Source organism: Rattus norvegicus, chromosome 5 (genome assembly GCF_021556685.1).
Source record: "Rattus norvegicus strain SHRSP/BbbUtx chromosome 5, alternate assembly SHRSP_T2T, whole genome shotgun sequence".
Taxonomy (NCBI): Eukaryota; Metazoa; Chordata; class Mammalia; order Rodentia; family Muridae; genus Rattus; species Rattus norvegicus.
Genome location: NC_141538.1, coordinates 64417782 through 64441033, shown reverse-complemented (window position 1 = coordinate 64441033; position 23252 = coordinate 64417782). Strand labels below are relative to the sequence as shown.

The window sequence follows — 23252 nt, the reverse complement described above, 5'->3', positions numbered from 1 at the left end:
AGCTTTACTCACGTTCTCTACCTCCCAACAGTCTATTTAAATTTGACTCTATTAATTGATTAAACCCTTCTTTAGGTTGGAACCCCAACGATCTGCCCCTCAGACACACTTAGAGGTGTGCCTTAGTAAGTTCCTAGTTGCTATAATCCAGTCAAGTTAACAAGATTCATCCTTTATCTACTGAGGAAAATAAATCCTAACCAGTCTTTTCTGCTGAAAACGATCATGGCATATCTAACAGCATTTACAACCTCAGCTGTCACCAATCAGGATACAAGAAAAACACTACTACTCTAAAACTACTCGATAGACCTTAACAGGGATGCATGTGCACAGGCAAGCGTCACTGCAGTGGGAGAGATTTTCCTTTAGGAAAGTTCAACAAGTTATTAAATATTACACAGAAATATTTTTCCTTATCTGAGAAAAAAATGGCTGTTGTTTTAATAGGAAATAAAACTGCAGAGCATACAGAAAGAAAACAAAATCAAAGAGATATTTAACTTTTAAGGACAAAGCTGTTAAAAGCTATTCATGGTTTGCTCATGGTGACACACACCTGTGATCCCAGTACAGGAGGTAGAGGCAGGAAGATCAGGAGTTTGAGGCCAGCTTCAGTTACACAGCAAGCTCCCAGATACAGGAGACCCATCTCAAAAAACCAGGAAGAAGAAGAAAAAGGTTAATGATGTGTTATTACCTAAGATGAGCCTATGAGGTATACCAGACTTACAAGTCAGGGAGCTGTAGGCCATGGGAACTGTTGAAAGCAATTTCACCTAAGTGGCTGGGGCAGAATCATTTGCTGTGAGTTTATCCCAAGTACAAAGACAACAAAGGGGCTTGGCTGACAATGGCAGGGAAAGGACCCACTAGAACAGAACACACGTCTACGATGGTTCCACAGTGATGTCTCTCGGGTTCCTGAGCAAGTGGCACGAGTGCATGCTACGTTCTCAGCAATTCGTTACAGACAGTAACTGCAGACTCCCATGCCAGACATTGTCCTGAGTCTGATATCTGAGAAGTGCAACACAAAATCACTGCTTACGTCTCCAGTGAAGGAACAGAGAGGAGCCGGTCCACTCCCTTCCCTACTCTACTTCCCTCCTGAACAATACACATATGTGCATAAACAAGAAACTGGAGTAAGACAGTGAGGGAGTCAGTCACTGCTGGCGCCCGAGACTGGCCTGCTGATGGGGACCCTAATGCTGAAAAGCATCAGGCCTGTAATTGTGCTGACTGACAACACTACTCTGCTTAGTCCCCAGCGAGTACAGGCCTGCCACCTTAGAGGACTAAAAACAACAGCAACAACACAACAACAAACGACCCCCCCCCCCACACACACACCTTGAGGTAGAAGGTGAAGAGGGGTCAGTCAGTCACCCAGGACTCTAAACCCGAAGGTGGAGATGTTCTGCCTGTATTGTAAGTGGCATGGAAAGCTAGTAAAGGATTGGAAGCCAATGGTGGTCAGGTACTCAGCAACTTAGCAGGGTGTGTGGCTGATGATAAATGCAATAGCCAACCTCCAGAACAAATGTCCTCTTTAAAAGGACAGCCATGCTTAAACATGGCTCTCTTGTTCATGCCGATCTAGGATACACTCTATCACTAGAGTAGATTGGCTTTATAGGATACATCCACTCTGCTCACCCGCTGTGCTATCTTACCACTTCTCACATTGTGTGATTAACAGAGCCTTATAATTGGTCTGGATGTCACTTTCTTTGTAGCCCATTTTCAATACAAGATGACTATTCTGGTTTGTGACTCAGAACGCTATCACTCCTGTAACCAACGGCTTCTCTTCTCACTCACTAAGACTCAGAATCGTACTGGTCACAACCTCCCTCCTTGTAGCCTGCCTGCTTGGCTTGTGCGTCTTATCACCTTACCCGCTCTTCAGTGTTCTCTTGACACAAACTTCTTTATTGGGAGTCAGTACCATCCATTGCACACTGGGAATGGTCTCCAGATAGAAAGAAGTCATTATCCTAGTAAGGCCTCCAAGTGGTGGGTGCTCCTATTCCCCTTCCCTTTGAAAAACACCCCCGTCCCCAAGAAAAACATGCCACACCACATAGTTTTGTTTTGTTTTGTTTTTTTTTAACCTTACCTAGCCAATCCTACCCTACCCATCAGGCAAGGAGAAAGTTGCTCACTGTGTGCCCGCCTTCGGGAACAGGGCCAGGCGTATGGTGAGCTCAATAAACAATGCCTGAAGGATGAAGTACTACAGATGTACAACACATGGCTCACAGAAGACTGGTGAATTGTGGGTATTGTTAATAATAGTTTAAATACTTTGGGAAACTATTGATTTTTTTCCCCCCCCGGAGCTGGGGACCGAACCCAGGGCCTTGCGCTTCCTAGGCAAGCGCTCTACCACTGAGCTAAATCCCCAACCCGAAACTATTGATTTTTATATCCACAAGAACAAACCTATATCACAAATCACGCCATGAAATGTTAAAAAAGCTTGAATAATAATATAGTTTCCTTGGTGTTGAGAGTAGGGCACATACTTGGAAATGTAGAGAGAAGAGGAACTCAGGCTTCAGTCCTAGAGACGAAGAGATACTTCTTAATCAAGATCTGAAAGCATGTTTCATATTGACACTTGTTATTTTATTTAGAGAATAATCTGAAATACAGCCTCAGTGTTCATTTATGCCTCTGGATGGAGCACAAATATTTGATGTTCATTCAACTGAATAATGTCACGATTTAAAAACTTCCATTATTACTAATAAAAATAGCAGCAGTATTTATATTGTTATGAAATTCTACACTGTTTCACAATAATTAATTAGTAAATGACTTGACAAATGTTATCTACATGCTCTCATTTTAATAAACTAGCATGTACTAGGACTTAATAGAAATGAAATCAGCCTAGATCTTACCTAATTAGAGAACACTGTATTCAAATACAGTAGTGGAAACTCAATAATGACTTCCACTGGACATGTTTTTACACTAAGATTAAATAAAAATCAATCTCTAAGCTATTTCAAGGATTGGAAATATAAATTTTCGACCCAAAACTTATACCTTAGAACATGTCTCTCTCTTTTTTTTGTTTGTTTGTTTCTTTTTCTCTCTGAGACAGGTTTTTACTTTGTGGCCATGACTGTCCTGGATCTCACTATGTAGACCAGGCTAGCCTCAGGCTTACAGAGATCTGCCTGTGTCTGCCTTCTGAGTGCTGGGATTAAAGATGTACACGACTACTCCTGGTCCATTTATGTCTCTATTTTTAATTAAGAGCAAATGTCCAATTTAAAGTAGAATATGTCACCTGATAAACTCTAGGTTCTAGGTTCCATCGTTTGAGCCAGTGTTACTGACAAAGAGCTAGAGGTGAGGGAGTGAATATAGCTTTGTTAAGGCTTTCTGGAAGTAAGAAAATGTATCTAAAGACTTTGACCCAATGGATACCAAATGAACTATTTATGAAGGCAGGTTTTTTTTTTGTTACAGACATTTAAATAATCTATATTTGTGTGTGACATCTCGGAGATTACTTTACTGTCAATACATAGAAGTAATAACCTGGTAGATAGCATTACCTATGAAAGGTCCATCCCATCTGCAGTACTGCTGAAAGCTTTCCATGCACCAGTACACTCAGTAAATATCAGAAGATAAAGCATAAGCCTACCATGCCATGGATTTACTCCTAACCTCTCCTCAAAGTGCAGCCTGATGCAACGATTACAAATGATTTTCTTCTAATGTCACTTTACATAACCCTTTTTCTGCATGAATAGTTAGTGTGGAATGAATGAATGAATGCCATTAAAACAGTTAGTCATTATCTGGGACACTGGCCTTACTCCCTTCACTACTAAGAATCTCCATGACAAAGGCCAAGAGATCACAATGCTGGAGCTGCCTCCGTGTCCTACGCCTAACAGTAATTTTTTATGTTAATAAACCTGCTGGGCATCTCCCTCTGTGACCTTGGGCTGCCCTTATCTAAACTGACTTTGATCCAATGAGGGAAGGCTAACATCTAGTTGAAGCTCATTACTATACAGGATATGTAATCAATTTTACTAATTAGAGGGAATCTTCTACTCTTGTGACTGAAAATGGATTTATTTTTATAATCATACATATGCTTAAATAAAAGGCCATATGTTTTTATTTATCAAGCCAGTTTCATATCAGCATATTTTAAAAAGCTCATATTAAATGGCTGGGGTAAACGTATTCATAACCAAATCCAACACTGAGAAAAAGCAGAGATTAGCTAAAATCTTTCATATAAATACTTCTTAAATTGATGTGATTTTCATATTTGAGAAACACCTTATTAATTCCAAGTATTTACAAATAATTTTACTCTTTCAACAAATTAGTATTAGAATCCCTTCCTTAGTACCGATATATTTTAAAAAACCTAACTCACAAAATCAAATAGGCTTCCTCAAGAAAACGTTACCCCAAACCAAAGGGGCACTCTTACTCAAATCCCTTAGCTAAGGTGACCCTCTGGCATGTACTTGACATTTGAGCAAAACAAGTCTGAATTTAAAGTACACTTGTTTCCTAGGAGTGATGCTGAATTTTGTTAGTTCTCTGTATTTTCTTTGGCTTATAGCAAGTAGGCATGGAAGAACAGTGCTTCCCCCTTTCCTCTGACACTCTTCAGACCATACATACCATTCTAACGCCACTGGCAGAGCGCAGGCTAACACCGAACACTTTCTGCTGTTGGTGTCTCTGGAGGGCGGATCTCCACCTGTGACCTCAATCCTAGGCCTGTGTCCATCCACCATGGTTTTAGAAAAGGCCTTCTCTTGGTCCATGTTCTGATAAACATCTACAGCATTACTTTTCTATGAAGAATACTGGGAGAAATTTTTGCTCCAAGCTAAGACAAGGTTTCCTTTATGAAGGTTTTAAGCTTTAATTTTTTTCTTACTGAGAAAAGTAGCTCTATTGCATTCCAGGGGACATTACTATTAATTCTTCTAAGTTTTACATATAATAATATACATATATTTCTTATGTATTAAAACTATGTCATATACCTAACAGACTCCCAATTCATTGGGTAATTCCTTAATTAGGCAGACTTTTGAAACGTGTATTATGTACACAACAGACCGGAACGTCTGTTTTGGAGCATTTTCCAGTCTATCAGGCGATTACATCATTAAGCCACACATGCTACGTAGAAAAATCCTTATGAAAATTCATAAAAAATGTACAGCACGTCATTAGCATGCAGCAGGCATGTATGCTTTTTGATAGTTTTCTGCCTAAAAAAAAAACAAACAAAAAACTACATGAAGTAATTAGTTGAGGTCAGGAAAATATGAGAATGGTCCCAGACACTACCAAAAATGAAATTTACAAAAATATTGCACTTCTTATGGCTTAGCTGGGAGTAATTTGCTTTCCTGGAGAATGGATTCTTGAACAATGTTCACCTGAATCGCGCAGAGTAAGTGCTACTTTACTGACTTGATATTTCCAACACACATCTAGCTTCCTCCTGACTTCTCTCCTGGACACACCTGACTCTCACACATGGGTTGAAAGGTTGCAAAAGTCCAATGGTAAATCCAGGAATTATTCAAGGCCTTGCAATACCAAATGCTTACATATTTATGCCTTCATTTAAGGCAATCAAGAGCTTATTACATGGGCGTATCATTTCCCAATAAGCAAAAAACTGTTAAAGTAAGATGAATATGTGTGTTACTGGCATAAATTTTAATAGTGGAATTACATATTTACTACATTAAAAAAGCAATAGGCTATACCTAAAAGACATATTCAAAGATTAAAATAAAAGTGTAAGTTTCATGAGAGGGAACTATTAAACTGACCACTTTCTAATCTTCCTGTAAACAACACACCTAACACTAAAAACCCCAACAACAGAAACAGAAAGAAACGCTTAGAACTGGAGAACAATGAGCCTGTATGCAAGACAGGAAGGAGCCCAGCGCTGCACTCCCAGATGCCCCCGATCTTCCAGGCTTAAAAAGCATCCCAATTTTCTCTAAAGGTAGCAGCGTTTATTCACTGGGCCATGGCTAATTTTACATGGAATGCAAAAATGTTAGTTTAAGTTTAATTTACCACCCTATTTAAATATTTCCAATGTAGCTCTTCAACTGCAGAGCTATCCCTCCGTCTATTTTAATTTTAAAGTAAGTTAGCATAGGGCTTCCTTCTTAATCCCCAGAGACTACCTACATAGTGACACAGACGCACACATTTATGACGGCAACATAAATGCTCTGCTCTTCTGAAGTAACATTAAGTGAAAATCGTTTCCTGGAAAGATATTATAGGTATCTATATTTTATTTGCCATCTTAAACATATCTGGGTCTTTATGGCCTTATTTTAAAAATGTATTTCCTTTTTATATTTCCTGGTGCAAATGGACTGCATAAATAAGCAATGTGCTATGAGGCTTCAGACCAGCCGATAAAACCTTTCAATTTTCATGCCAGCTTCTTCTTTTGTAATTCAAATCTGCCTGGAAACTGGCAGCTCTGAAGACTGAAACAAGCACGGCCACAAATACCTTGTAATGCTATCGACCTTGTCTGCCCATGCAGTGAGAGAGGGGCGCGCATGTGTCTGCAGCCATCCAGATAACACAACTCATTTTTGGGGGGGGGGGCATGAGGTGGGGATAACAGAAGCCAGCCCCAGACTGCACGGAAAGCAGTCATTACCAGGCAAGCTGGAGAATAAGTCTCTTCAAAATACACAGTGCATTTAAAACCATATATGAGGCTGAGCCACTGCTGTCATTACCAATTTTAATTTAGCTCCTTCAGTTTGCCAGCCAGATAAACTCTTTAGTGCAGTTTTTTAATCTATTTGCCACATTTATGTTTCAGATTACAGTAATATGGATAGGAGAAGGAATCACTTTTAGAGGAAATAAAGCAATAGATCCGCTTATCGGCACCCATCAGAAAGTTCATTAATCAGCTAGGCTTTGTGCCCTCTAAATTGAAAGGTTAAATAATCCTCTCAGGAATATTCCTCAGCCCCTCCACCAATTGTCCAGAGAGGAGCTGCCATTCAGAGCACACGGGATCAGTGACAGGGTATCTTACCACTGTTTGGACCCCAAACAATGACGGACAAATGGCCTGGTTTACAAAGAAACCTTTTAGTACACAGATGGGAAAGGACCACAAGCTTTGACTAGGGGAGGGCTGAGGAGGGTGTGGAGACAGGACATAAGGGAAGGGACAGAAAAGAATACACACGTGTAAATTCACAGATATTTGATCTGCGGGTTTACTGGGGTAGACTGTAAGGCATGGGAATCATGTGAAGTACCTATCTTTCAACCATATGAAATGCTTACATAAACCTCCATTGATAACTATAGATCAGAACTATAGCTCTATTGTATTTACTAGCTGATAAATGGGGACCCAAATAAATCCCAATTTATTTTGATTATAACTCCATATACCTTCCCTCCCAAGCCTGCATATTCTACTAGAATACTGTTCATAACTTCAAGGACCTACCTTCAGGGTGAAAAGTAAACAGTCTGTCTGTTTGTTTGTCTTTTATAAAGTAATGGTCTTCTTTAAATTTTAAAACTCATTTTACGTGTGTGGGTGTTTTGCCTGCACTTACGTATGCATAATATTTTCCTGAATATTTCCCACGGAAGCCAGAAGCGGATGGCTCCCCTGGAACTGGCGTTACGGACAGCTCTGAGGCATGGTGGGTGCTGGGAATGCAGCTCTGGCCTTTGGTTTTCTAGTACATTCCATCTTAACCCTTGCTTGTCTTACAGTAAGGAACGTGGACTAGGAATGCTCTTCCGAGGGCGCACACTGCACACACTGAGAAGTGCCTAATTTGATGTTGCCTTTTTTTCTGAAGCCACACACGACAGGAAGACCGCAAAGCTCAGCCAGGTCTCACGCTTTTCTACTTTGTGACTGTCTGGTTCCTTTCTGGTACTGGTCGTGTGCAGGCACAACTAGCTTTATCTGAAGTGCAAACCCCTGGTCTACTATTTGGTTTCCTTTCCTGTCTTATTAAATGATCCCTCTTTTCCTTGAATAAGGCACTATAATTGCTGTGAGCTGTTTGATTGCATATTATTCTCATTATAAAGATTTACATAATTTGCTTACAGTAACTAGTCATAGGACACTGAAATTACCAATTAAAATTATGTACTCAATAGCTTAATTCAGGTATCTTAGAGTGATGTCGTTACTTTTTTTTTTTTTTGATACCAATTTTTTAATAATTACATTGCTAGATTATTACATATAGTCATGAGGACTCTGGGGTAGATTGTCTAATAGTATCTGATCAGTGTGCCAATGTGGAGTTGTTTTTGCTCTGTAGGAACAAACATGATGGCTAGGTATAAAACTCTAGGCGGAGCACTTGCCCTGAATATTCAAAGAGGCCCTAGAGCGAACCTCTTCCTTCTAAAGAATAAATATATTAGAGAGGAGCCATATGGGAGCAAATAGAACCTGAAGTCTGATCTCCATCCATAACCACACTGAGCCTGTTATCTCCCTTCTGCATGAAAGTGAAAATAAAAATATTCATCTGGCAGCATTTGGAGGAGTCTCCTAGCTGAGCTTTCAAAGCAACATTAAAGTGGGACCCTATAAATGTATCTTTTATTCTCCTGATTTGGCATCTCTAAGGCTCACTGTCTCAGTCTGCTAACCTAGGGCTAGGCCTGGAAGTTTGTAGCCTTTATATACTCTTATCTAAGCTTAGAAAGTTTTCAGCCTCTGAGGCTTACTGCTGAATAAGGTCACCTTTACTGGCCCTTCCTGAACTCTCAATGACTGGCTCAGCTCGGCTGTTCTAATTCAACTCACCTAACTGATTTAATCTGGCTTCTCTTGACTTTTCTTGAGTTGTCTTCTTGGCCTCAAACTAACTCTAGCAATCTGTTCTAATCCTCTGGTTCTTTCGAATTATCTGGTTCGTGATGTCGTTACTTATTCCCCTCCCTTTCTTGCTTCTTTGCTTCCTTTAATGGTGGAGATTAAACCCAGTGCTGAACCCACATTGCAGTTTTATATATGAAATGTACTTTATCTTGTCATTTTTATAGGCAAGGAAGTAACTTAAATCTTTTGTGATATAATCTTAAATACTTATACTGATGTTAAGGTAAATCAAATTAAGAAAATAATTTGTTGCAGTACTTAAGAATTACTCACCTAAACCGGGCGTGGTGGCGCACGCCTGTAATCTCAGCACTCATGAGGCTGAGGCAGGAGGATCTCGAGTTCCAGGCCAGCTTGGGCTATATAGCGATTCCAGGCCAGCCTGGGCTACATAGCAAGACCCTGTCTTGGGAAAAAAGAAAAAAAAAAGAAGTTACTCACCTACATTTTTTTTGAAACAAGTAAGACAAGTATAAGTAAAGTATAAGTATTTAACTTCAGTAACTGTGAGGAGGAAACATTGTTAGGCTAAAAGAGGTCATTACAACTTCACCTTGAGCAGAGACATTGCAACAGTCAGTCTGGGCTAGAGACCCAGCCCAGCTCTCGGTGCAGGTGCCCATGGGCTTGCTCTGACCGGCTTACCTGGTTTAGCCTGGTTTATGAGAAGCTGTGAGGCACTGCGCAGCTGCCATCTCACTGCAAACTTACAAGTCCTGTGGGCACCACCACCCACTATCAGATACAAAACTAAGGCTCTTCTGAGTTAAACATTTTAACTACAACCTCTGTGTACATACTACACAAAGGAATCACACTTGAAACCAGAGCGCAACCTTAAGTTGGCATTCTTTTCCTTATATTGTGATACAGAACATTAACTCATTGGCAAGTCTGCCCTTCTGTCCAAATATTTCAAAGCATGTTTTTCTAAAAAAAAAAAAAAAAAAAAAAAAAAAAAAAGCAGTACAACTGTAAAACAAAGGAAATGTTATAGATATAACATTTTATGTCTAAGACATAAAAATGGAGACTATATTTTATACACAAAATTAAAACACAGCCCCGAATTTAGTTCTCTTGACTGCAAATATCTGTATCCAAGGATATTCATACGAAGGCATTTAGCTGGGAATGAGAGTTCATGCCTTTAATCCTAGCTCTTTGGAGGCTGAAGCAAGGTCAGGCAGACCAGTCTTCTAAAGGAAACCAACAAGTGCAAACACCTCAAGTGGGCATTTTACAGAACCACAAAGACGGCTTTATATCTAACAGATACAGTTAATCTGTGAGCATGTGTACACGCATGGCATACATAAGGTATATATGCACACACACAGGTTTAAAAAAATATTGAAAATAAAGCTGGGCATGGTACTCTATGCCTGTAATCTAAGTAGTAGGAGGCTGAGGCAGGAGGAACTACAAAAACAAGACATCTGGTGGCCTTACTGATGTGTGTGTTTGTATGTATGAATTATTTTCACCAATATAGATTTCTGACCTCTCACATTAAAATAATTCATATTTCTGAAAAAGAATCAGTTCATATGCTGGTAAACCAGCTAAGTGAGTGAAGGTATAACTCAACCTCATTTACATGCATGTGTGTATGCATCATGCATATATGCACATATGCACATTTGGATTACATAATAGCTATTCAAGCTTTCTTTAATTGTACAATGCCTTCCTACTTTGTAGCATTTTTCCTCATGTAAATTACAAATATTAAGGGCCAATTCTTAAACATCTAGAAGAAATATTCACCGATGTACAAGTCTACGCATAATTCTCTTGACTTTCTAATATATGAGGGGGTTAAACTACCAATGAATTTCAAGTCTAAAGTCAGGTCAATCTGTAAAGTAATTCGTGGATTTCTAGCCACTTAAATAATAGTAATTTTGAAGTCTTAGCTCCCTCAGCTTGTCCATTACAGAAGCATGTGTGATGTGGAGCCCCCCTGGCTCAGACACTGCTCACGGAGAGGCCTACATTCAAATGACGAGCTGACTCTAAGCCTGTGCTGACCCTAACTGTGATTAGTCAGTGCACAGGATACTGGTTTTGTATATCCTACTTATACTTATTGCTGCACTGAAATATCCAGAAAAGCGCACAGCAGAGTCAGTTACTTAGAATGTACTTTAGGGAGTGGCATAAGCTACCTATTTATCTAACATATGCAAACAATGCTAGAATTAAACTGCACTTTATTTCTCTGCTCTGATGTGTACAAAATAGGAACTGATGAACATTTCAGACATGAACACTGTAATTTCTGGTATTAGATAGTCTATGGTGGTCAATTGTAAGTCTGAGAAAATTTAGTTTAAGGGCTTTATTTTTTTTATATTCACTCTCACTGTAAAGTGGCATTCTTTCAAAGTACAGAGTCACTAGTAGAAAGAAATACAATTTATTCTGGGATGACATGACTCATATATATGTTTTACTAAGGAGACAAAAGAAAAAAATCAAAGTACCATATTTTAAAATGTAAACACCTAGAAACAGAATTTAACTGATACATATTTAACTTTTTCCTATAATGATTAAATATAGTTCATTTGTAACTAAAATACAACAGGGGCGGGGAAGAAAAAGATAAGAAAATGTTTAAATGTAATTTTCTGCCTTTCTGTTATTATTAGGAAAAATAGATTAGAAAATTAATAACTGCAAGAATTTCTTTCAAATTTGAAGCAGGAATCAAACTAGAAGTTCATTTGGTGACAGTGTCAATCTGAGTATGTTGGTCATTTTCTCCAGTCATTATGAGACAGGTGAAAAAGCATGGAGACCTTTTTTTAAAAAGTCAAATGAAGAAAAGTTACTAAGTCCAGTAGATCTTTCAGTTTAAGCTAACTTATGATTGAGCAGTATTGCTGTCTAATATGGAAGCTGCTGGTGGGTGGGATACACATTCAGAGTGTACAGGCATTCCTAAGTCATCCATAGACTGCCCAGGTGATACATACTTCCTGCTCCACCATCTCAAATGCTTCTATCTACGTCAGAATCATCACCATGAAATCCTGATAGTATTCAAATATATTCACATAAGACAGGCCTATATAAAAAAATACTATAGTGATTTCCTGTCCAGGCCAAATTATTTTTGAATTAAAATATTAAAAATCATGTATTCTGAGAAATCTCTGAAAGAATGGATAACTCATATTCCTTCAAAAGAAGGAAAATTTGAGGTTGGGGATTTAGCTCAGTGGTAGAGCACTTGCCTAGCAAGCACAAGGCCCTGGGTTCAGTCCCCAGCTCCGGAAAAAAGAATTTAAAAAAAAAAAAAAAGAAGGAAAATTTTATATGCATGTGTGCATGGCCTGAAGAAACATGAAAGGGAAAATAACTTGTATTTTTTTTTTAAAGATTTATTTATTTAATGTATGTGAGTACACTCTAGCTGTCCTCAGACACACCAGAAGAGGGCATCAGATCCCATTACAGATGGTTGTGAGCCACCATGTGGTTGCTGGGATTTGAACTCAGGACCTCTGGAAGAGCAGTCAGTGCTCTTAACCACTGAGCCATCTCTCATTATCCCCATAACATGTATTAATAATGCACAATGTCGACACTTTTCCACCTTCTTTTATAGAACGCACTTTAGCAAACTGCTTTTTGGAGACTGGGCAAATTATATTTATTTTAAAATGAATCTCATTTATTGAGATTGATAATTTCAGGTTTCACCCTCTTTGAAAGTGTATTTTCTTATTGCTTTCAATGATTAATTCTGTTATGACACTGAATTACTATTAAAAAAATCAGTTAATTTAACTCTTTAAATATAGTAATCACTTTTTATATATATATTAAGTTAAAAATGATAAGACTGAAAAAAAATGTATCATACGTTTGACATTAAGGGCGGGACAAATACTAAATTACTTTAGGTAAAATTTCTATGTGAAAAATCTTTAAAAATGATGCCATGTTACTGTCCCAATATATTCCCTATTATTATAGAAGTCAGCAATGCTTACTACAAAACATCTCACTGGTGCTAGCGGAGCACTTCAGGGGCAGAGCACAAAACGCCCTGGTCTAGGCCCAGGACTGAAAACCAACCACGCAAACCTTGCTGTGCAGGTGTTAGCAACTTGAAAAAGAAATGAAGCGGCCTGACTGACTTCAGAGTCCTGTAAGAAGACCCTCGAGTGCTACAAGCAAGGTGTGGTCTCAATCACCAGATCACAAGCACAGCGACGTCAGCAGCTTCATGATCTTTGAAATTTAACAGATCTAGTGTCCTGACAGCAATATAACATTCAGGACACCAACACAGCAGCACCAGAGAAAAATCCCTACAGTTATGAGTGTCCTTGGTTCTGGAGGTTGGCAAAGTGGACTGTACTATCGAATCAATTTATAAAAATGCTGCTTATGATAATTTCTGTCAGGCCCTTGAAGATGGTACAACATTTTTTTGTTTTGTTTTGTTTTGTTTTTTAACAGTGAAAATGAGGCAGGCCTCCCTCACTCTGTTTTGGAATATCTAATTCTAATGATAATGCCCAATCAATTCTATTTTCTTAAATACACTAACATGCCAACAAACACAGGGAAGATTAAGGTTTCTCAGTTGAGCAGCATGTAGACAGTGCTCTCATGGTCGGCAGGTCTGCTGGGGTTGTTAAGAAGTTCTCAGAAGACACCCAAGACTCCTAACACATTAAAAGGAAGTTTCTTTTTTTAAAAACAGAATCATGAATAGAAAATTTCTCCATAGTTGCTGACTTTTAAAAACTTTTGGTCAAGTTATTATTTTTTTTTAAAGAAAACCATGGGATTTTAGCATTAGGCAGTTATAAAATTATACTTACTCTGCCTTACACCTCAATCCCAAGACAAAGATACTTGAATGGCTGCGGCTTCAGCACCTACTACCCTTCCTTCTCCCCTGGACTGTCCTTCTGAAGCTAGCTTCCGTCTGCTGATATTTGGGGCACTATTCTGTGCATAAAGCACACAAATTTTTAGATAGTAAAATTCTGATTTGCTATAAAGTCATTCTGTAAAAACTCAGAAATACACTTGTAGGCTGATGCTCCAGGTCAGGAGAGAGCGTGGAGTGGGAAAGCAGAGCACTGTCAAGGCAGTTGGTCTGTTAGATAGACTCTGCCCTTCAGTGGGTTCAGGGTCACACCCTGGACTGCTAGTAAACTCTGACCAGGAAGGAAGACAGGGAAGTGTGTTTCTCTTCTCTTTCCTAATTAATAAAAATGTCCATTTTTGAAGTGTAATTCTAACCATTCCAAATATTATGACTAAACATATTAGCCCTCATATAAAAATTATATCTGCTTTTTTATTCTGAAGTTTTTAGTTAAAATAAGAAGTAGTAAGGTTGTAATGAATTCTAAGTACATTAAAAAAAACAAGAACAAAATTAAACAGGATGCATTAACCTTTTTGGTTTTTAATATATACAGTTTTTGAATAACAATTTTCTTTTTACTTTTTAGGTAAGCAAGTTCAGAATGTTTAATGCATGTTAAATTGTAGTTTCTATCAGATAAAAACACTATGGGTTATAAAGCTCTGTGGGTGCCTTATTAGCCTAGGGTTTTTATTTCTACTATGATAAGAAATGAAGAAATGGAGAAGAGACTTTTTTTCCCATAGGGAAATAATCTACAAGAACTATGTGAATGAAGAAAAATACAAGGCTTTGCTAAAAATCTGAAAGCAGAAGTTACGGCGTAAAGAATAGGGTTATATGATTAAAACATGTAAAACTCTGACCTTTTTTGAGGAAGTAAAAGTATTAGCTATTGGAGGAAATTACATAATTGTTAATTTTTCCCCTCATGTTTGTCTCCAGATCAGCAAAGATATCAAAAGGCTTGATTTTTTTTTTTTTTAGGAAGTAAAAGTATTAACTATTGGAGGAAATTAGGTAACTGTTAAATAAATTTTCTCATGTATGTCTCCATATCAATAAAGATATCAAAAGGTATTATTTTTTTCTATCATTGTATATCTTTTGGAATGATGGATTTGCCTTTTATTAATGTATTAATTAATAAAAAACTCTTTATTTAGATATAATCTACTAGTGACCTCATTTATCTTTGATGATATTACTGAAAATAATGAAAACTTCTCTTTTAAAATCTTATTTCACAATATTTTAAGGAAAATCTGAAACTTCCTAAGTTTATATATGTTTATATATGTTAATCAATTTCACCTTTCTTGCATGTTTATAAAAGAGAGGCTTCCTAGACAGGCTTGATTTTGTAGCTGCTTAAAGTGTACTTGTTCTGGAACTGACCCCCCAGATCTCATGGGGGGAATCAGGCACAGCAAGAGACAAGCACTCAAGTGTCAACAGTTCCAAACGGGAGCTCTCAACGAAATTTAACCCCCAAAGTACAGTTTATTTGGGGTTAGACATAAGATACTTTTTGGTTAGAAGAGAAATGAATATATCACAATGAACTGTAGACTGCTTTCTAGCCTCAAGCAGGCTGGTTGAAACGAATACATAGAGACAATTCCTCTGGCCATTGCTGTGATGGATGCCACATTCACATGTGAGGGCTACTCTGAGTCAATAGATGGCAGTCCATCGCCTAGTAAAAGGGTTGAAGATGGCTAAAATCAGCATGCAGTTTGCTTTCATTCAAAATTTAATACTACTTAATTACAGGCATTCAAATATTGTCCATATACTGATAAGGCAATTTAAATAATTGGAAAATGATTATATTTCAGATGGACTGATAAAAGTATTTACACATTTATAAGCATACTATTGTTATAGTTATTCTTGCATAGTAATTCCTTGTTAATTAAAACCTGGTAGTTGTGAATTACAATGATTACTTCAACATTTTCTGAAAGAAAATCAACCAGGTTTCCAGATAAAGAAATTTTCAAATTGAATTTGTTATTTTTATAGATAGAATATGTTATATTCTAATAAAGATGAATTTATTTTGTTTTAATTTTTAAAGATCTCTATTCTTTTTATAATTTGTTTCTGGAAAGCTAAAAAAAAAAAAAAGATACTCAACAAACCTTTAAGTACTTGTTACATTTGAAGCTAATTTTTATTGTTCAATAATGGTCACATAAAATTCTTGCATCACTGGAAAAGCTAAAAGACATACAAAGTCAGACCTGCGATGATATTACTTAGTAAAAATAATGAGTACTGCCACACCATTACAGACACTCTGTGATCTTGAGAGATACAAGAATGATTTTGTTCCTATCAGGTTTAGGCTATAAGGGCTTCACAATTATTAAGTTGCTACAATGCTAAAATATAATCCATTGACTGCATTTGTCACATGTATGTATAGAATCTACGGACATGTATATGACTTTTATTTAATATAACACTAAAACTTTAAATAAAACTGCAGAAACACTATCCCTGGCACTATGGCCTAGACAGACAGTGGGAGATGAGTCTACCTGTTGGCTCACTTTGTTTCTCTAAGAGAAAAGCAGTATGAAGGTTTTAAAAAAACTGCCTTTTCTCTTTTCTGAACTGTACAAAATCTTTTATTTATTAAACTTCAACAATTATTAATTATATTATGCTATATAACTGTATAATTAAAAAAAGGTCTCTCTACTGTTTAATACATTAAAAGTGACTAGTAAGACAATATTGAATTACATTATTTAAACTAGAGAGTCAAAGTGACCTGACTTCATAATATTGAGAATTAATTAAATGGATTATATAACAATAGTTACTTTCTGCTTTCACTAAGAGTAAAATCATAATAAATCAGAAATTGACCATTAAGTATGTATGTATGTATGTATGTATACATATATATATATAAATATATATAATTCAAACAAGTAAAGAGAGTTTTAAGAATAGGAGAGTTAAATTGTCCTATATGAAAGGTACACTAAGCTCTTTCTAGCTTCATTTAAGAATGTATAATATTTCAGTAAAAGCAGAAAAACAATGGATGATATTGTGGGCTGTATGCTTCTGGACTGTGGTAACATAATATTCTAAAGACACAGGATTATTTTACTGCTTCATAGCTTCTAGAATACATTCCCCTTTAATTTAATGAATATAGTCTAAGCCTGAGGGTATCATGATATAATCATTTAGTGACATGAGTAATAAAAACCAGTTGAAATCTTTTAAAAACAGGAAAATAAAGAACAGGCAGTGGGCAGGAGAGAGGGATAGGTGTATTATTGCTTTCTCAGTACAAACTCTCCAGATGTTTATTATCTTGCTGCAGAAGATGCTTGTCTATATTTTATGGTCAGCAGTTCAGAGAAGGGTAAATAGGCTGGGTCTTGGGGAAAATAAAAAGGTGTTTTTACTCACCGTTAGGTGATACTGCCTCCAGATTTCTGGGCAAGCCTGGAAAATAAAAATATTGATCAGCTGGGAGCATGAAACAAGGTACTTTACAGCCTGTTGGTTTTGGCATAACCCAGCATCCACCGGTGTCGGTCACAGGAAAATAAGAAGCTTAACAGAAAGGGTCTGCATTTCAGCTTCAAAAACCTGGCTAGACGGTTTAATTGAATTTTACACTGCTTTAACACACTCCCCGCCATTGTCAGGAAGCCAGTTACAAAGTTTTCCTCTCTTTCTTCACAGGTTAGAAGTTTGGGGACTATAGTATGATGCAGGGCCGTAAGTCAGTTAAACTGGTAAGTGAAGAGCAGTGGTCTAGATCCGTAAGACTAACCTAGAGAGTCTTTAAAAGAACCCCGCTTTAAAGAAGCCTTAACTGCGCAGTGTACTTATCTGTAATGTCTGCTGGTGCTAACTTAAAACTTAATGAAAAAAGAAAACCAAGCTAAACCACAGCACAACCCCTAAAGTCCATGGCCTTTCTCATATATAACAAAATTTTACATGTTCATATTTATAGAGGAAAAAATATAACACAAAAAAGTGAAACCTCAAAAATTGTGTCCAAGATGAATTTACTGAAATCATAATAGATAACGAAATACTCAGCAACAAACACCAGCTAGAGGTCCTTTCCTGAGCCACACTCTGATCTCTCTCAAGAGGAAACTGTCTAACAGCACCGTTTCGCTCATCAGTTGACTATCTTTGCAGAAAAAGAATGCTGATGACAATAACTATAAACAGCAAAATCTCTATTGAAAATACCTCATAAGTGACCAGACAAAAGATGTGTAACGAAGGTGAAAGAGTACACATTATGCACATCAAGCTTATCTAGCCCGTGCGATTTTTCTATAGGAAAGCATGTAAATTAAAATGTCCACTGGTCCCCTTCCCATTTCCAATGGCATATTCATAAAATATATAGCATCTGAAAAAACTACTACCTATGTCAATGATTTCTGGATTAGTAACACTAACTGAAAGAAAAATAACTTTAGAAAATTAAAAGTAGCTTCAGGAGGCAAAGACAATGTCAGTACCACATGAAGAACAGCTACAGAGTGGTTGGCTCCCAGGTTCTTAAGGATGACACACTGAGACATACTTACATACAAGACCTAGTGTACGATATATCTTCCTGCCTTCTAGCACACACCTTTTGCTGTGTTCATATAATTTGAGTTCAATTACGATAGAGATAAGCAAGCAGTTATTTATACAGTAGTTATGGATAGTTCTTGATTACCACAGTATCCTCAGAATAATACGGTTGAAAAATCACACTCACTGACTTGTCATGGACTGGCAGAATGCCACTCTACCATGTGACCTTTCCTGATGTCGTAGCAATTTAGTAAGAGAAGAAAGAATGACTTGGTGTTTGAACAATCATCTGATTGCTCTGTCCATGAGGTTGATGACTGATACAGAAATTTAGTAGTGGGTGACATGAAACTTCTTTTCTCTTATTAGATGATAATACTGCAATTAAAAAAATCTAGTTATTATGTAAGTGCTTTCACTTAACATTCCTATTACAGATTCATATTACTATTTTGTACATAATACTATGTAAGGTTACAGAAAAAGACTTCCAAGCAGGGGTCGACAGAGAGCATATGCCGTTAACTTTAAATAAAAAATGTAAGCCACCGCAACCACTAACCTAATTTTAAAATCCCATTTTTTTCTACATGCTAAGGCATTGGTGGCTTCTTTTTAACACTCCTTAGTATTATACACACATAGACATTTAAAAAATTCTCACCAAGCAGAATGGCAAAATATTCAGGTTTATATAGGTTTTGCATGGGAAATTTAGATAGGATAAATTTCTAAAGAAAGAAGCTAAGTACTGCAAGTGAAAACTTGGTCTAAGTAAAACATTTACACTGAGTGAGTAGTCAGCTGCTCATCTCATCTCACATGAAAACCTACAAAGCATCAAAGGGCACTGCACTCTACCGCCCTGCTGCTCCCACCGTCCTGGCACTTAGGTAAGTGAACCCAAAGGCCATCCTCAAGTCACACACCCGAACACACAAAGTGCACACGTACATCTGTTTCAGCAATGTGGCATGCTGGTTGCCAACTTCTGTCCAACTAGTTTTGCTATCTATTGTGCTTTGGATAATAAACATACATGAATAACTGAGTGTTATTATTCATAAAATTCAAAGATGAATCAACACACTTTGCCATGCCAGATGAACTGAGAGTTTATACTGTGCATTTCAACCCATATTGAATTTTATCAGGTGCTAATTATTGTTTTATGAGAACAACGGCTTAGTGCATCTGTTGTTTAATTCCCACTTCCCTATTCTCAAATGCGTACATCAAAGAAAATAAAACACTCAATCTTGAACAGCCCCTGACAGCAGACCAAGACTCAAGTGCTCAACAGACAAGGCCCTTGCCACCAGTTCTCATATTTCCACAACAATGAACAAACACAAAACAGCGCTAAGCGGCCTTTCCTCCTCCTCAGCTCCCCTTGGCCAGTTGTCTGCCTTGTACTAGAGAGAGCCCTTGAACGCAGCCCTGCTGGGAACACAGCACAGGAGAAAGGATTAGCCTTACTAACATGCTAGCATTTGCAAAAGGGAAGAAAAAAACCCCAGTACTGTATTTGGTATATGAATAACCAAAGTGTATGAGCTGACAAGAGACCAGGACAGGCCTGTGGCTCCCCGGGAGAAAATGTAGCTGTGATGAGTGACAGGGCTTTCAGGAAATATGTTCACAATCACAGACAGTGAAGGCCATGACCTAGATCGTTTAAGAGCTTGTCTTGTCAAATTATCAAAAGCTTCTTCCTCTCTGAATAAAGAGTGACATAAGTGAGTGTCAGGAAGCTGCAGGCTGACAAGCCAAGCATACAATAACAGAATGCACGTCACATACATGCTCAACACCGCCACTGCTAGCGGCAAATCTTAATGAGAGCGCGGCCAGCCCAGGAGACTTGGGTCCCTGCTGGCACAGCTACTCATCTCACAAAAATCCTTCAGCTCCAAGTCAGTTAGGCTCTGACACGACAACTACAATTACGAAACACAACTTTTTAACAGAATCCTCTGGTGCTTTGTCAAAGCCTCTGTTGTTAAGAGCTGGCCCCTTAAGTCACTACAGCAAAACAAAAGATTTAATAAAACAAGCAATGCTCATCAATGGTGAATAACTTACACAGGAAAAAAATAAGGAGAATAATTTTGTTAAAAATTTGTTGACTGAGAAGTGATGGCAAGAAAAATAATCCCATCTCTGGATCTGAATGCCAGTGTGAGTCTCCCCACACACTAACATTGTTTTAGGCACCTTCCATTGCAAAGGACAACTCTACGCTGAAGCCCGGTCAGCACTCTTCATACAAAGACTCTCAAGTCATCCAACTGTCCAAACACTTGGCTAACCATTGTGTATGCATGGGATTCTCCCGACATATTTATGTGAGCTGGAATTCATCTTAGGAGAAAAGAAAATTAAAAGAATATCTTAACATCTACCTTAAGCCAAAAGTCTACATAAAGACAGCTCTAAGGTCTAACATTACAGAAATCTACAATGAAAATTCAAAATGTTTTAAGATTGTTTACTCTATTTCTATTTCTGCACAAACATGGCTATTCTTCGTAAGGAGATAAACACATAAACACCAACAGGATTAGACATATATATGACACCTATATGTGGCAATGTATCGGCATCTATAATTTTTTCAGCAATCAGTGTGAAAAGCCACTCACTGATTACTATCTCAAAGCTGCTTCCAAAATGAACCAGGCTCATAAAACTATCCTGTGATCCAAGGTCAAATTTATTCAGTTTTTAGACTCAAAATCCTCTGTAATTAGGAAAATTAACAAGCTATTTTTTTTGTAGAAAACATTCTTTTTTTGTATTCTCCTAAGTTAAGTGTAGTTATAAGGGCATAAAGTTTGTTAAATTATATTTCAGTTTTATTAGAAAATGCAATTGTCATATTTTACAGAAAAATATTTAAAATTGATCACAAAAGATCCTCAACAAACTCATGCACACTCAGTTCTCTGAAGTAACATTTTCTTTTGAAAAAGATTTTTTTATAATAAGGAATCACAATGTTTCTGTAGATACTTTGATTCTAGATCACTGACAAGTTTATTTTACAAAGAGCTGCTAATTTTCTGACACATATGGTTTTTAGCTAAGAGAAACATAAAACAATAGGAGAAAATGACAACAATGAGTCTTGAGAGCACAGCAGCTGAAATTAGACATGCCAGAACCAAATAAAAGGCTGGGTTCAAATCCTGACCCTGCTACTTACTGTCCTAGGCAAGTTATATATTGCTGTGTCTCAGCTTTCTTATTCATAAAACAGGGCTGCCAGAACTCTCTCAGTGTGCTGCTGTGATGGTTAGAGCTGTTAAGATTAATTCTTAGAACAATGCCTGCTAAACAGCAAGGCTCAACTGCTACTAGTCATGACTGCAGTCACATGAGAGTGGCACTCTATACTTTATGGCACTCCATGGTCATGGACAGATGGACATCAATAAGGCTGCTGAGACTCTATTGGATAGTGGTCAAGCTTGGTAGGAAAGCAAAGACTCCCAGAAACAAATCTAAAAGGAAAGAACAAGCTACATTTCCTTTAGATGTAGCTGCTTGTGACTCCCTTCTTCAGAGTGAGGGTGGGGAAAATATCAAATTGATCAGCACCTAAGTTACCCACTTAGTTTACACTCAGATGAGATCTACTTAATGTTTTTAGTTGTTTAGAATGATAGAAAAGGATACTGGATCAGAGAGTATTTGACCTTAAATTTTAGAGTTAACTTCTGACTACAAAATTTTTAAATTATTTTGGCCACTGAAGAAAGCCAGAAGTGTTCCACCCCGTTCTCAAACTGACATGTCAGTGCTCAATTTACTCAAACTCAGGTGAGTTCTTTCCCCTACAATGTCTAAACAATGAGGGCCACAGCATTTTTGCCAGCATTTCCTTTTTAGCAGTAACCAGAGATTTCCTTCCAGGAAATTCTTGTGCAGCTCAGCCTGGCCTTGAAGCAGCAATCCTGCTCTTAGCTTCCTGAGTACTGCAATTACATGGGCCAGAACCTCCATTTCTTTTCTTCTAATTATTTTTTTTTTACATTACATGCATGTGCAATGTTTATGGCTGGTGCCTGATGCCCCCAGGAGCTGCAGTTATAGACGGACTGACCAACCATCTGGGTGGTGGGAACTGAATTTGGGTCTTCTGCCATGCATCTCTCTTTCTTACCCACTCACCAACTCTCCATTTATTTAAAATAACCGTTTACAGTCATTCATTCTGTGTGCGTGCACCTGTATGCATGTGGAGGTCAAAGGACAACCTGCTGGAATTGGTTTTCCCTTCTATCATGTAGATTCTGGGGACTGAACTCAAGTATAAGGCTTAGTGGCAGGCGCCCTTACTTGTTAAGCTATCTCACTAGTCTAGAGGCTTCCTTTCTGAAAGACTAACCTTCCTATACCTCAACAATAACAAAGATTTAGGTTGACAGCATCCCTAATCCTGTCACGAGCACTTTGATAGCGCCCAATGAACAGTGAGTTTCTGAGTGCTGACTGACACTTATTATTTTATATTTACATATATAAAAACATAAGCAGCATCTCAAATGACAAAAACCTAATGATACAAACTATTTCCCTTGGTAACTACATTAGCTATTTCTTTTTTTTTTTTTTTTTTTTGGTTCTTTTTTTCGGAGCTGAGGACCGAACCCAGGGCCTTGCGCTTCCTAGGTAAGCGCTCTACCACTGAGCTAAATCCCCAGCCCCTACATTAGCTATTTCTATTCATGATCATGTTTTATCATTCAGTTCTTATCATGGAATTAATTCTTCTTTGGAATTACCTTTTCTTTTTCTCTCAAGATACTCATA

At 37.6% G+C, this 23252-nt stretch overlaps 1 protein-coding gene across 18 annotated transcripts in view; it reads right to left on the bottom strand.

The window, feature by feature from the left end:
- Nucleotides 1-23252, bottom strand: part of Zcchc7 (zinc finger CCHC-type containing 7) — a 179682-nt gene that overhangs the window by 7216 nt on the left and 149214 nt on the right. For 5 of the 18 annotated variants that reach the window (XR_015619467.1, XR_015619466.1, XM_087548003.1 and 2 more), the window contains 1 exon segment: nt 17289-17324. Coding sequence is in view for 3 of the 18 variants with exons in the window: in XM_087548003.1 (XP_087404129.1) it covers nt 17289-17324 (36 nt within the window). In the remaining 15 variants the exon portion in view is untranslated. 18 annotated transcript variants of the gene reach the window in all.